This window comes from Sphaerodactylus townsendi, unplaced genomic scaffold (genome assembly GCF_021028975.2).
Source record: "Sphaerodactylus townsendi isolate TG3544 unplaced genomic scaffold, MPM_Stown_v2.3 scaffold_21, whole genome shotgun sequence".
NCBI lineage: Eukaryota > Metazoa > Chordata > Lepidosauria > Squamata > Sphaerodactylidae > Sphaerodactylus > Sphaerodactylus townsendi.
Genome location: NW_025950374.1, coordinates 1,637,833 through 1,653,073, shown reverse-complemented (window position 1 = coordinate 1,653,073; position 15,241 = coordinate 1,637,833). Strand labels below are relative to the sequence as shown.

The window sequence follows — 15,241 nt, the reverse complement described above, 5'->3', positions numbered from 1 at the left end:
TGTTGGAGTGCCTCCGGGCTTCTCCGTCTCCTCTCCAGGCCGCGGGATTCTCAGCACTTGGTCACAGGGCTTCCAGCTCGCCCCCTGAGGCTGCAGCCAAGCCCCAGCTCGTGTTTGGGGATAGGGAGAAGGGTCCCTGCCACCGACCCTGACACTGGAACACCCCGGGCTGGTCGTATTTAAAAGCACTGGGGAGTAAGGGGAGGGGTCTCTGCCACCGACCCCAGCCCCGTCCCTACCAGAGTGTTCTGGGCTGCTCTGTCTCCTCTTTGGGCCGCTCTGTCCCTTCTCGCCCGCTCTCCGTCCCCCTCCGCCCATGTCCGCCGACGCTGCAGCTCGCCACAGTGCTGCTGCCCGCTAGAGCTGCCCAAGGGGGGCCGACGCGACGAGGGAACTCTGGGACACGGCCAAGAGACGAAGACGGCAGGTAGCAGAAACCGAAGGGGCTATGGAAGCCACGGATCTCATGCTGGCACCTCGTCGTTTCGATGTTTCTCGGGCCCCTCGTTTCTCCGGCCCCTTGTTTCTCCGGCACCTCCCGAGCTTCTGATATCCTCTGGTCTCCTCCGGTCTTGTTATTATTATTGTTGTCCTCCCAAGCATATGCATTCAAGCGTATGCATTCAAAGGTGGGTAAAACAGTCTATTTTGGGCTAAAAATTTTAAGGAGGGTGAAGTATTAAAACCATTAAAGCGGAGCTACGTTTATGAGCTCCATCGCGGGCGCCATCTTAGAACCAATATTAGATTGCTGTAACTACCTTCACCTGGGGCGTTCAGACTGCCGCGGTGGTTAAGAAGGCCCAGCAAAGACTGTACTATCTGAGACTTTTAAGGAAGCAACAACTGGATGGAAAACTCCTGGTGTCCTTTTACCGCTGTGCTATAGAGAGTGTCTTAACCTACTGCATCTGTGTATGGTTCTCCAGTTGCACAGTGGCAGATAGGAAAGCGCTCCAAAGGGTGATCACTACTGCACAAAGGATTATCGGCTGCCCTCTCTCCTCCTTGGAAGAACTCTATAATTCCCGAAGCCTAAAAAAAGCCCAAAATATTCTGAAGGACCCGTCTCATCCAGCACACTCTCTTTTTGAACTGCTACCATCTGGTAGGCGATATAGGACTATCAAATCTAGGACAAAGAGGCTTAGAGACAGCTTTTACCCTAGAGCTGTGGCTATGCTAAACTCCGCGGCTTCGTGTTGACGTGTTTGGGGCTGTGTAGGGATGGGTGGAGGAAGGGGGAAGTGAGGATGATGTATGAGTCTGAAAGTGAATGAGTATGATGTATTGTATGAAATTGTATGAGTATGATGTATGAGTCTGAAATTGTGTGCATCGAGGAATGCTGTTGTAAATTTCGTTGTGCGTGCACAATGACAATAAATGCTTATGCTTAAATGTTTATGCTTATGCTCAGTCCATATATTAGTCTCTATGGCTGTTGCCGCACGGGCGGAATACAGTGCCCCAGGGATGGCCCAAGCGACACGAAACGCTACTTTTGAACCTCGCTTCATGAGCAAGGTTTTTCAAAAGTGGTTTGTGGTCAGTGAAGAATTGAAAGGAAAACAAACCAAAGAGATATTTGGGGAAACATTCACAAGTGCTATTAAACACCTGAGCATATCCAGTTTCTGCATCCGTGTGGGTGCTGGAACAAAATGCCACATTTCACCATCATGTTCTTGAAGAAGGGCTTTACAGAGGCCACAGCTACAAACAACAGTAGCATGACTGACATCATAGTATGCTAGTACAGGTGCATTGGTTAACAGTAGTTTTACTTCTGCAAATGACTCTACTTGTTGCAAATCCCAATGCCAGCCACATTCAATGAATGTAGGACTTCTGCTAAGTTTGGGAAGAACCTGCCTGAAACTATACCTAAAAAGTGTTTAAGTTCTGTAGTGTTAGAGGAGGCTCCAGTTCTAGGATCACTTCTATTTTCTTTAAGTCGGGTTTAATACCATGTTCATCGATGTGAGAGACTCCTAGCTTTGTTCACTTGTGTCCTGTAAGGTGTAAAGAATTTTGTTTAGTCAAGGATCAAAGCTCTTCTTTTGTATGGCCATTGAACAAAATGTCATCCGTATAAACAGATACCCTTCTAGATGCTGTAACAGGTGAGCCATCTCTCTTCGGAATAACCCTGGAGTGCTTGAAATTTCAAATGGCAATCTTTGGAAGAAATATTGGCCAAAAGGAGTAATGAAAGTGGTTAGTTTTGCACTTTCAGGCTCCAAGCAAATCTGCCAAAATCCGCTTGCAGCATCCTGCCGTGAAAATACACTGGCACTGGTTGAAAGAATTAAGAATGAGGTGTTTTCACTTGACAGCTTTGTTCAGTTTTGAGTCTACACAGATACACATTGAACCATCTTTCTTGGGTACTGGCACCATTGGAGCACACCAATCTGTAGGTTCTGTAATTGGTTCAATCACTTTGCAGCAAATAATTCTGTCCAATTCAGCTTTCACTTTTGGAAGAAGAGGTACTGATATGGACCTAACAGTACTGACAGCATAGGGAGTAAAGCTCTTTTAGCCTTATTTTATAGGAGGTATTTGCAAAGTTCCTAATTCCTGTTGAGATCCTAGTGAAAAGTCATGTAGGTGACAGATCAGGCCCACTGCAACAGCTGTATCTCCGCTCAGGAGGTTGTTGGATTGAGTTTTGAATACATAATCTTTAAGCTGTAGGCCTTCCCTTGGAAATGTGTTTGAGCTTGGAAATATTCCATGTACCATATATACTCACATATAAGTTGAATTTCTCAGCACATTTTTTGTGCTGAAAAAGCCCCCCTCGACTTATACGCAAGTGAAGTGTATTTTAAAAAATATTTTAGGGATTTTACTTTGTCGGCCACCAGGGGGTGCAGTTTTTAGGCTAGCAGCACCAACATTTGGGTGCTTACCTTTAAGGCCTTACGCGGCCTGGGACCCTCGTATCTTCGGGACTGCATTACCCCATATGTCCCTACTAGGCCTCTGCGCTCAGCAGAGGCCAATCTGCTGGTGGTCCCCGGCCCCTCAATGATGCAGCTGGCCTCCACGCTGGCCAGGGCCTTTACAGCCCTGGCCCCGGCCTGGTGGAACACTCTTCCTCCAACTGTCCAGGCCCTGCAGGACCTTGGTGAGTTCTGCAGGGCCTGTAAAACGGAGTTGTCCCGCCGGGCTTTTGGAGTGTCCAGTCGTTGATGGTGCCCCCCCTCCTTTTCTTCTCCACCTTTGGGTCTCTTGTCATTTATGAGACCCGCTCTCCCCCCCTCTGGGAGGGTTTTAATGAGTGTTAATGCGGACATTGTTTGTTACTGATCGCTGCTTTTAAATTGTTTTAATGTATTTAAGGGTTATTGTATATATGTGTTTATGTTGTTCACTGCCCAGAGCCCTTCGGAGGTAGGGCGGTATACAAGACCCAATAATAAAATAAATAAATAAATAAACGTTTCAGGTATTTTTCAGGAGACTCTCCTGATACCACCCAAGTTTGGTAAAGTTTGGTTCAGGGGGTCCATAACTTTGGGGTGCCCCCATTGTTTCCAATGGAAGCTAATAGTAGATGGGGCTACCCTTTTGAGGGTCCATAACTTTGGACCCCCAAGCCAAACTTCACCAAACCTGGGTGGTATCATCAGGAGGGTCTCCTAAAGATACTCTGAAATGTTGGTACTGCTAACATAAACATTCCTCCCATGACCAAAAATCCAGTTTTGAAGGATTTTTACCAGAGGTGAGATCCAACCAGTTCTCACCACTTCTCTAGAAGTGGTTACTAATTTTTTCTGAGTGCCAGGAAGGGGTTACTAAAGCAACGTCCCTGCCCAATAGGGACTGGAGGTGCGTGTGTGCGGCGGCGCCACTGTTTGAATCCCACCACCATCGGAACCTATTATTAAAATTTTTGGATCCCACCACTGATTTTAACTCTTGTGTTTTAGCTTGGTTGCTGATTGAGCTAAGGTTTTTGTACTTTTAAAGGTATTGTTGAGACCATATTGTTTTTGTTGACTCCCTTTTCCACTTACAGAGCTAGTTTACTGTTTTTCTTTGAAATAAATATTCAAAAACATTTAACCTACTGATGCCTCAATTAATGTAATTTTATTGGTATCTATTTTTATTTTTGAAATTTACCAGTAGCTGCTGCGTTTCCCACCCTCGACTCCCCATAATGCATGCGAAGTCAATAAGTTTTCCCATTATTTTGTGGCAAAATTAGGTGCCTCGACTTATATGCAGGTCGACTTATACACGAGTATATATGGTAATTTAAATTGTTTCTTCCTGGGCTGGAAAATATAGAAGTGGGTTGGTAAAGGCGAGGATGATTCTTGAAGCACCTGTAAACAGATTCTGAAATCACTTTCACATCAACTCCAGAATTTATTTTGAATTTCAAAGTCAGACCAAAAATTTGCAAAGAAACCACCCATGGATCAGTTATGGGTTTGGAGCAGCTGACTGGTCTGAGGCACCCTCTGTAGATACGACTTCTCCTGCACCATGAATGTAGTAAACTGCAGCAAAATGTCCTATTTGTTTGCAGCCTTTGCAGGACGCTCAGCCTTTTGGGGCTGTTTTTCCCCACCCGGAGCACGCGCAGGGGTCTGGCTCGGCTGGCAGGGACTGGCTCACCCAGGACTTCTGAAGGTCTGCAACTTTTCCTTGCTGGGATGAGGAAATTGTGTAGTCCTAGAAACCTCTTGAAGTCGTTTTGGAGAACTTTTTTCATGGACGTGCTTTAATCAGTTCAGAGTTTCTAGTTAGTTGGATTGCAACATCCAGAGTCAGGTCATTTTTAAGTTGCAGCTTCAGAGAAAGGTCTGGATCTCTCCTTCCTCCTCATGCAATTCAGTGGCAATTCTGTACCTGGAGAAGAGCCGCTTCCAGGCAGACCATCCAGCAGGCTGATTAAAGCCAAAAGCTTCTGCGGGGGAAACGTTGCCATTTTCTGCTGCCAGGTCCCTGCTCGCTTGTTCTCGGAAGCGTCAAAAGAGAAAAAAACTGCAGACTTTTGCAAACAGCCCTGGAGACTAATGAAGTTCCAAAACTTCTAACACCATGTTGTGATGGAAGGCAGGACAACCATAGTGGTTTAAACAGGTTTATTTACTAGCTAACAATATAACTAAACAGCTAACAGAAGCCCTCAGCCTTAACTCTCTCAGGTCTCAGTTACAACTGCTTTCCTCCAGGTCCAGAGGTGGGATCCAGCAGGTTCTCACCAGTTCCCGAGAGTGGGTTACTAATTATTTGTGTGTGCCGAGAGGGGGTTACTAATTGGGTCCGCTTTTCCATCTCCACGCCCTCGCCTTCCCGAGGGGCATACTGCCTTTGACCGTGAAGGTTCCATATAGCAATTGCGACTAATAATGTAACTCCCTGAACTGGGTTAATCCCTTTCAGGTACTGCAATTCATTGATTCTCAGCCTTTCGTACCTTTTATCTCACCAGTCTCTATCAAAGAACCTGTGTGTTTCACCATTGCTGTGTTCAGATTTGTGAGTTGGGGCATTTTCTGTAATGTGGTGATGATTTAGAAATGACCTGGTGCAAAAAAATTTGTGGGGGTTGTGGTGGGGTGGCTGCCCATGGGGGGCATCCAACTCAGGTTTTGCCCTAGGGCTCAGGTTTGCCTAGGTACGCCTCTGCCCCCTTTGCTGAGGGTGGGCTGGCGAGGGAACCTGTTACTAAAATTTTTGGATCCCACCACTGTCCAGGTCTCTTCATTCCACCCATCAATTTAAACACTTAAAGGCATACATCACCACAGCTGTTGTGGATTAGTGATCTGTGCTTCTCAGTGTGGTTTTGATTTGTGCGCTGCTATTTTGTCACATTTCAATCCAGTTCAAGAATACATTACACAAGGGTTGGTATGCTATGCAGGTTGGTATGCCATACAAAACAAGACTCACCTACAGGCTCCACAGATTCCACATGATCCACAAAATCTCGCCTCCCGAGGTATAAGGTTAACTGGGAATCCAAGAAAAAGGAAGCAAGAAAAAAGCACTCTGCTTTATACATTGTTTTGTTTTTATGTCACAAAGAAATTTAAATTTGGGCAGAGTCTGGGCTCCATGTCTGAATTTGGTTCCAGAGATATGGAACAGTTGCTTGGGGTGATCAACCCATGAACAAGCACCCCCACCTCTTGGTCAAGATTGTCCCTGAATCTTCTTTCAAACTGGGCCCTTCCAGTCAGCAGGCGGCAATTCAGAAGATCCATTTTAACTGGCATATTGGAGCTCGCCTTAGTAGCGGCTCTAATAAAGAGGATCTCCCTGACCCCTGGTTTTTCAGTCAACATGTGAGCAGAAACAATTAATATGATAATTATATTGCAAAGTGAAAACACATTGGATTCTTCAGGTGTTCGGTTAATGAATGTCATGATACAAATCCAATAACACCCCACCTGTTAAATATCACAGTACTGCTTTAACATACCAAAAACTTTAAGCCATCTGCAAAAAGACTGCATGGGCTAGACTGTACTCATAAAGGCAACGTTGAAAAGGACTAATGCTGCTGGTTTTAGGTGAATTCCCAAGCCCAAGCAATATGTGAGATTCTGTGGACAGGGCTACCTGTCAACAAAACTGGCCGAAATAAACAAGTGATATTTTTTTCCTGGCCTGAAGATGTAGTTATGCATTCCAGAATATTTATAGTACTTTGTGTTTATATAGTACCCTACATACTTACTTTGCCATTGGGAGAGGTCTTCTTAAAAACTCTAAAAACAAAACCAAGAAGGAAAAAAAAAGACTTAGAGAAAAATTAGCAGTTCAAACTTTTGTGAAGTAGTATATGTCAATTTTCCTCTGTAGTGAAAGGACACTTCATACCTCAAGTAACTTGTATAAAATTTACAAAGCAGAAAATTTCACACACTCTGCTCATGCTCAGAGCCAGAGGCAAATCTAACATACCTTTCCGAGACATGCTGCAGAACAAACTTTCAAAGTTAGGAGAAAGGCAATTGGTATGATAACAGTTAGTTGTCAAGAGAACAAACCAGCTTTCCCTGTGCCATCTCTGACAGTTATATAAGAAATGGTCTCTGTGGAAATGTTAGGAACCAGTTAACAAGAATTTTGCACCATGTAGTACGGATGGTATGATTGATGCAAATGGAAGACCACAAGGACATTCTGAGAAATTTGAAGGTAGGGAAGGAAAGGACTAAGGAAGCTAACCAATTAGAGAACAAGGAGGGGAAATGGAGCTGTTGTATTGGTCCCTTTGCCTGGGTTCGACAGCAGGGAGAATGTAGTGCTGTTATTGAACCCTTGAGCTAGGAGGGGGTTTCAGTTGCCCTTTAAGCTACAAGTCAAACTAGTGTTACCGCCAGGAAAATAAACAAAATATTTTCCTGAAGTCAGGTTGCCTGGCTACACTGGCTCCATGCCCAGATGCGGAGACTTGTGTGGTTCAGAAGCCTCCATAAGGCTCATAGAGAATGCTTATGTATGCTTGTGCCAATGATATATGGTTTCCCTTTTGTTTATGCATGACAAGCATGTAATAAAACCCCCTTTTAAGTTGGATTTATGATGTGCCTGCAGTTTAGGATGTTAATTTAGTTAGGTTCTTCAGTTAGTTTAAGGTTTTGTTATTGTTAGATTTAAGAAAGTCATGCCAATAAGTATCTGTAAAGTCTTGCCCATAAGTATAAGTACATGTATTTATCCTTTAAGGTTTCCCTAACGTTTAAGTTTAGAAATGTTATTTTTGAAATTTGTGTCTGAGAATAGAAGCAATAGCCAGTTAAGGTCTGATATTAAGTAACAAGGAAGTTGACTCTGGAATGCTGCTTAGACCAACGCCCAGCCGACCCTTTGATAAGAACAACAACCCTCTTTGGGCTTGCTAATCGAATCTGTTGCCAGCACTCAAGGGTCACCCAGCCTTGGAAGATGTCACCCTGTTTTGCTATTGGACTGTTTGAAGTTTTACTCTCAGGATCCAGAAGCTCACTGGACTGTTCACATCCTTACTTTCAGGATCCAAGAATTCATTGGATCATTTAAAGTTGTCTTTGTCTAACGGTTCTACACCCCTTTTCTGGGTTACTGGGAAATGAGTAAAAGGGGCTGATGCACAGCCATGTGGTTGCCTTTTTGCTGAGCTGTGCCAAGAAATCACTTGCAATACAATCCTTCCTGCTTTGAAGAAACGCCTGTTCCCTGTGCCTCATTAAGTTGCTGAGCTGAAATCACTTACTGTTACCTGGCAATTCGCGGTAACGCTAGCTCAGTTGGCCATGAGGGGACAGAGGAAGAGCTCTGGAGGACTTCAGAAAATGGGGATGGAGATACCTGCAGGAGAGATGGAGGGTGCCTGAGAACTGAGGAAAGTGCAGACGAAGGAGGGCTGAATAGCCAGAAGGAGCCTGACCACAGGCAATCTGAAGGCACCGTCCACAAAGGGCGTGGTTAAAGTCCACGGAAGAGGCCACTCCCCTCCGCCTGAGAATGCTGGCAGAAAATGCCTCAGAAGATTATAAATTTGAATTAATATAGAATAAGATCAGAGACAGGTCTCCTGTTCGCAGTTCACATTTTTCTATTATTATCAAGTTGCTATTATATATTAAAGAATTCAGTTATTTGGATCTGAAGAGAACGAGTTGTTCTTTTACTTTGGAAGCAAGTGCCCAAGGCCTAACTATATTAAACTGCTCCAAGTATTCTGACAGGAGGATTCCCATGAAGGGTTCTTTCCAGGTCTAAGGCTTTTGTACAGTGACGGCCATGCCACACATAAGGAAGTTTACCTGCTCTTTCAGGCCAAGGGAATGAGTCATTCATGGGCAATCCTGGAGCTTGATTCTGAGATCCTGGAAGCTGGGTTCTGATCTAGATTCAGTGTACAGCGCTCATGAAACATTCACTAGCCATTCTATATTTTACACAAATCATTCTGCAGATCTGACTTCTGTATATTTCCTGACCTTCCTAGTAGGGAATGCGACTTTATTCCCAAATACATAAACAAATGCACCTTTAAGCCACTAAACTGTGATCACTGAGGAAATAAGTCTGTATACAGATAAGACTTTTCCTTGGGCAGTAGTATCTTGATTGATGTATTGTCGAAGGCTTTCACAGACAGATTCAACTGTTTCTGGTGGGTTTTCCAGGGTTGCAGTCAGGTCTGGTGGATCTTGTTCCTATGGAGCTTTTTAGTTTTCCTAAGGAACAAGATCCACCAGACCACGGCCACACAGCACGGAAAACCCACCAGAACCAGTTAAAAGTGTTTGATTAAATAGATGCTGGCAGCACATAACACACAAATGTTTCCTCAAACAAGAATGGCATTGTTGCTGATTTGTAAAAGAAAATTCCCCTAATTACTGTTATCACATTCAGAAATGTAATAGTATTGTGGCCAGAGGGCTATATTAAGACTGGAATACTCAGATTCAAGTCCTTTATTAGATGGGCCAGACACTTTCAGTCTCACCACCTGACAAAATTGTTGTTAGGACAGAATGGAGAACTTTGTATGCTCTTGGGAAGAAGGCTGGGAGGAAATGTAGTAGGCAACTGAATGAGGGAAATGCTTTGGTCTATTCATCTTTTCATATAATTCATATAGTGAAACCACATGAACCTGATGAACAGGATATCAGGGACAAGTTAGTGTCATGGTCAGCCTGTTGATCCTGCCATGTCTCCTGTCTCCTGCCTGGGATGTGGAAACCTTTCTCTTCACATTCCCCCTCCCTGCTGTGCTTATGTTTTTCTGCTTTGCTTCTCAGGCCTTATCAGCTCATTAGACATCTGCTGTGTAACTCTGTCAGCAGTGCGGTATGTAGGTTGTTTTGACTCTAGGAGGAGGAGGTTTCTTCTACTCTGGACCATGGAACTGGAAGGGGCCATCGCTCCTTGGCAATGGTGGTGCTACAAGAGGGCCAGAGGGTGCACATTGCACTGGGGGGGCGCCTGGGGCACGCAAAAATCACCCCGACCCCTTTTGCCTTGCCCCGCCCTGCCTCGCCAGGCTTTGCCCCGCCCCACCAGCCTGGCCCGTTTTCAGCCAGCAGAAAGCTGTTTTCTGCCAGCTGGAAAAGGTAATTATGGGGGGGAGGGGAGGGGGGGCCACATGGCGACAGAAAACACGGAAAGCTACGCTTTTGCTCCTTGGGAACTAGCAGGCAGGAGTGGGGTGACGTGAAGTAGGGGATGACGTGGGGTATAATGGTGGCTGCAATGCTGGTTATTCTTAGTTCTGGCAATAGAAGTCTAAATGCTTATTCCTGATGCTGTTTCATTATAAAGAAAGCAACTGAATACAGAGTCTTGTTACTGAACAGTCCAGGGGCATGGCAGTTAGCTTGCAAACAAGAGCAGCTGTGTCATATTTTCCAGAGCTTAAGATGTCTTTCATGGGGCTAAAATAAGAAATTCCAAAAGAAGAGGAAGACTTACTTTGGTCCACCGGACATCTTCAGTCAATGCAATAGAAATTCTGGTATAAGAAAACAAGAGAAATAATAAGCTGTTGTAGGTTATGTGGCCAAGAGAAAGAGGGGGAGCACATCTAGGGCAGCCCTCACCCTTTTCATCACCATTTTTTTAAAAAAAGCCTATCAAACAACATCAGAAGACACTTGTGGGATCAGATTATTGGTCCATCTGGTCCAGATGCTGTTTCTGAACCTACAGAAAAGGGACAGAGGCCAAAGTTTCTGATGTTGCCTCCAAGCACTAGTGTTCAGAAGTCAACTGCTCCTGCAAATGGAGTTTCCCCTTAGCCACTATGACTATTATTGTTATTATTTATTATTATTATTTATTGGGTTTATAAACCGCCCTCCCCCGAAGGGCTCAGGGCGGTGGACAACATAGGTAGAGCACAATATCAGATTAAATACAATAGATATAGATTAAAACGGCTCTAATAAAAATAAACCCTACCCCATTTAAAATGCAGCATAAATTAACTCAGGATGGCGCCTGCTATCAATTCCCACTAAACCCCAGAGGGGAAGGAGTGGCAGGATCTCCATGATGTTATAAAGGAGAAAGGAAAGAAGGAGAGGGGGCCCCTATCAACGGCTAGTCTCTCCAAAGGCCCGGTGGAACAGCTCAGTCTTGCAGGCCCTGAGGAACTCAGCAAGATCCCGCAGGGCCCGGACAGTTGGTGGAAGAGCATTCCACCAGGCGGGGGCCAGAGCTGTAAAGGTTCTGGCCCGGGTGGAGGCCAGCCGTATCATTGAGGAGCCAGGGATCACCAGTAGATTTGCCTCTGCCGAACGCAGAGACCGATTTGGGACATATGGGGTAAGACGGTCCCGCAGGTAAGGAGGTCCCAGGCCGCGCAAGGCCTTAAAGGTCAACACCAACACCTTGAAAATGATTCGGTATTCGATTGGTAACCAGACTAGTCTCGTCCTCATGGACCTGTCCTCATTTTGAACCTGCTACGCCCTTTTTAAAAGCCATCTATGCTTGTCATCATCTCTAGATCCACTGGAAGTAAAGTCCATAATTTGTTCACTCGTTGAGCAAAGTACCTTCTTTTTTCCATCCTGAATCCCTGAGTTCTTACACCACAGGACAATTGGGGGGGGGGGATCCTATTTTCTTCACCCCACAAATAATTCTTTTAGAAAAACTGGAAATTAATTATTTGTAAAATACTACAAAAATTGCATTTAAGTGTTGTTAGCATAGGTAGATGAAATCAAAAATTTTCTGGAAAATATCCAGCTCCCAAATAAATCTCGAAGGAACAGGCATCAGCAGGGTAGCATCAATATAAATTTCTTGGAGTTTCTGAATGACAATAACCACATATTCAGAATTACACTAACATTCCACTTTATGATTCAAGGTTTTGATCAGGATAACTGATGAAAGATAATTGTTAATATAAATTAAATAATATGGATAAGGGATTATAATCGAACATTACAGAACAAAAATGGAAAATATTACAGGGGGCTCAACAGACTTCTTGTTAACTGATGTATTTCATGAGATTTTAAACAAGACAATTCAGATGCAAAGTTTCAGTAATCCATGTAACATACCAAAACAACAGAAGTGCAACTTCCCAATGCAGCTGAGTTGAAGCAGAGCAACACTATACAATCAGTCCAAGAGACAAATGAAAAGGTGAATACACAAATGAATAAATGTTGTTAGTCCCCCCCCACACACACACACACACAGAGAGTGGAAAAGTCTCTCAAATTCTGGTTCCCCAAATACAGAGATTATATCATTCCTGTACTGAAAGATTTTCACTGGTACACTAGTTCCAATCTGTTTCAAGGCACAATTTAAAGTGCTGGCTCTTACCTTTAAGGATCTAAATGGTTTGGAGCCAGGGTACTATTCAATTTGCCACTTGAAATCTGCCTCAAGCCCAGTTCACTGTGCCCCCACCGTCAGAGGGGAGGCGTTGGAGACCAGAGGCAGTGCATCACCTTTGGAATGACTGGCCCCTTAAGGCTCACCTGGTACCTAATTTACTTTCTTTTAGGTGCCAGGCTAAAACCCATCTTTTTATCCAGGCTTTTCATTAGAAGGTTTATCTTGATAGCTTTTTATTCGTTGGCTGCTGCTGTGTTTATGCTGCTGATGTCCAGTGGTTTGGTTTTTTTCACTTCTTCAAAAATAAATTATTTGTGTTATTTATTAAGCAAAAGCAACAATTTACCCCAAACCTTCATTATCTAATTAATTCAAAATATGTTATATCAAAGTTACCTGAAGTCTAATAATTTGTTTCCAACATTGGACAGGACACTAAACTTTTAGACCAAGAGAGAGCAAGGATTGCCTCTGAGGAGCTAACCAAAACCAAACAATACCACTCCCCACCCCACAAAAATACATTAAAGAAGACTTCAAAAAGTGCTCCCAATTTCATCTGCACCAAATAAAAACACACATAAAAATGTGGATTGTTTTTTACTGGCTTGTTTATATATATAGTTTTCACTGCCTTGAGGGGGATGTTGAAGAGGTGGCACAGAAATAGCCTTTGAAAGCCCAACTAAGAGCCCATGTGTTAATATGTACAACATGTAACCAAAGATTGAAGATTTCAGAACTTGGAGAGAGCCTCAACTTCATCAAGGAACATACACTCCATCTGACACTAAATTTAAAATCACACAAGGCATTTTTGAAAAACTCACAAAAATGCTTTCATGAATAAGAAGCTATTTTTAAATGTGAAGCAAGAAGCACGAAGCACGATAAATGCCTACTGGTTAATTCATACCCGATGGTCACAGAGTAAAGCCTCTCCAGAGAAGTTCAATATCTGCCCTGTTAAACAAGTAACCCTAACTCTCATGTGCCTGGTCATGCCATGATACAGCAACAAGTTCTGCTCCTAGTACAATTCCTAGGTTGCTTGCTCAACTTGCTTGTATTTGTGTTTCGAAAAAAAAGAAAGCCTGAAAACCTATGGGGGGGGGGGGAGAAGTGGGTAGAACAGGACGAGTCTTGTTCAAGACCAGCATTGCAATCCTTTTCAAGTGTGACATTCACTTTGGTAATTACCTGTCACAAGATAAATAAGCAAAAAAAACAACCCCTGTAAAGAACTGTACAGCACTTCCTGCATGGTTGCGGTATGGCAGCCTACATCCATAGAACTCATAAGTAATATCTAAACAATATTCTAATCATTGGAAAACTCAGTTCACTCACTAATTAATCCACGTTTTGCCTTAATGAGTCAGTATTGATCAATCTCCTCACTAAGCACTAAAATGTAAATATCCCTCTATTGTAATCTGCTGATTTTCAGCAGGCTTAACAGGGCTGAGCTCAGCTTTTGGCATGACCTTACTAAGGTTTAAGTCAAATGGGACGGGAGCCAGGGGGCATGCTGTTATCCAATAAGGAACAATAAATCCAACCCAGTGGTAAAGCCACTGTGCATGTATTGACCCTGTTTGGATTTGTATTGCCTATTGAAATCCCAAAACTCCAGCCATGCTTTATAGCACTGACAACTACCATGAGCAGTTGATTCCCAGGAGGCGATATTTTAATACTAAATACAAGTTAGGAACTAACTGTGTAGCCCTGAACTGAGTTGCACTCTCTTAGGTTCACTGTAGGTTTATAATGGTGTCCCTCTGTTTAGTAGCACACTGCTAATATGGTCAGAAGGGACATGCAAATATGTTCTATGTGTTTTCCCAACTATTTGGGGATTCTCTTCTCCTAGAGGCCTATCGATAGATGTTTTCTGAAAGAGATGGCCAGGGATTGCTAAATAGAATATATTATCACTTTCTACAAAACTGTCCAATCAACTAAAACAAATCTTGGATGGCTTTTACTGCAGACGGGTACAGCGGATTCTGTGCTCACGCGCAAAAAGAGCGGGAAGGGGACTAACTGAAAAACAAGCAGACCTTTATAGAAAAGCTCCCAAAATTTCTGAAGATAATTGGACTGGAGTAATTTTTAGTCCAAGGGAGTAGAAAAGGAAAAATAGAAAAATTCCTACATTGTTCTAGAAATGCGTGAATCTTCTCATTTCCAGTTGAGTTATTGGCTGTTGGCTCTGACTGTTAGCTACAATAGCTATACAGTGTGAGGAGACATCACACTAGCACATCCTGGGATCAAACCAAAAAGGAAGTCTGTCTCCACTGTGCTCTGCCTGTGAGTATTCCGGCTAGATGGACTGGATGGTTTCACCTCATGAGTGAAACGCTAGGCAGGAACCCAAAGTCCTTATCTGAGCCAAAAGTATTTGTTTGCCTCTCGGCCCTTCATTATTGTTATTATTGCCCATCATGCTGATAGAAAGTGCAAGAAAAAAGTGTTCCCAACCTAAAAAAAATTATCCACTGTGCACAGCAAGCAGAATTGCCTCCTTCAGCTGAAAGTCAAGAACAGGATGTGATAAGAAAAATGCCTTACCAGAAACTGAACGCACAGAGTCTTCCTTTCTGGTTCGCTAGGGAGATGTCTGCCTCTTGCTCCCAGGGTTCTTATATCCCCTTCATAGTCCCTCCCCTAAGAATTGCCCATTCTGAAATAGATGTGTACAAACATGTGTGCCCCTATTCCAGGCTTAATGCGGGAGAATCTGCAATCCTATTATACTATTAGATGGTGTTCTCTTGTTGAATAAGAGAGTGAGCTATAAATATGGCTTCTGCAAGGGCCATGAGAAAGAAGATTACGGAGACTGACAAAGCAGGCTCAAGTGAAGAGTGATTAAGGGAGGAAT

General features: G+C 43.6%; 1 protein-coding gene across 3 annotated transcripts in view; it reads right to left on the bottom strand.

Moving 5' to 3' along the window:
* ARR3 (arrestin 3) overlaps positions 1-15,037 on the bottom strand; it is a 54,179-nt gene extending 39,142 nt beyond the window's left edge. The window contains exons 1-5 of one of the 3 annotated variants that reach the window (XM_048482752.1): positions 14,929-15,000; positions 12,063-12,115; positions 10,456-10,495; positions 6,722-6,752; positions 5,929-5,989 (exon numbers count right to left, since the gene is read on the bottom strand). In XM_048482752.1, coding sequence (XP_048338709.1) covers positions 5,929-5,989; positions 6,722-6,752; positions 10,456-10,472 — 109 coding nt within the window. In that variant the 5' untranslated portion in view covers positions 10,473-10,495; positions 12,063-12,115; positions 14,929-15,000. Of the gene's footprint in view, positions 1-5,928; positions 5,990-6,721; positions 6,753-10,455; positions 10,496-12,062; positions 12,116-14,928 lie in introns of all 3 variants that reach the window. The other 2 variants (XM_048482753.1, XM_048482751.1) reach the window with 2 other exon arrangements.
* Positions 15,038-15,241: the final 204 nt, after the last annotated feature.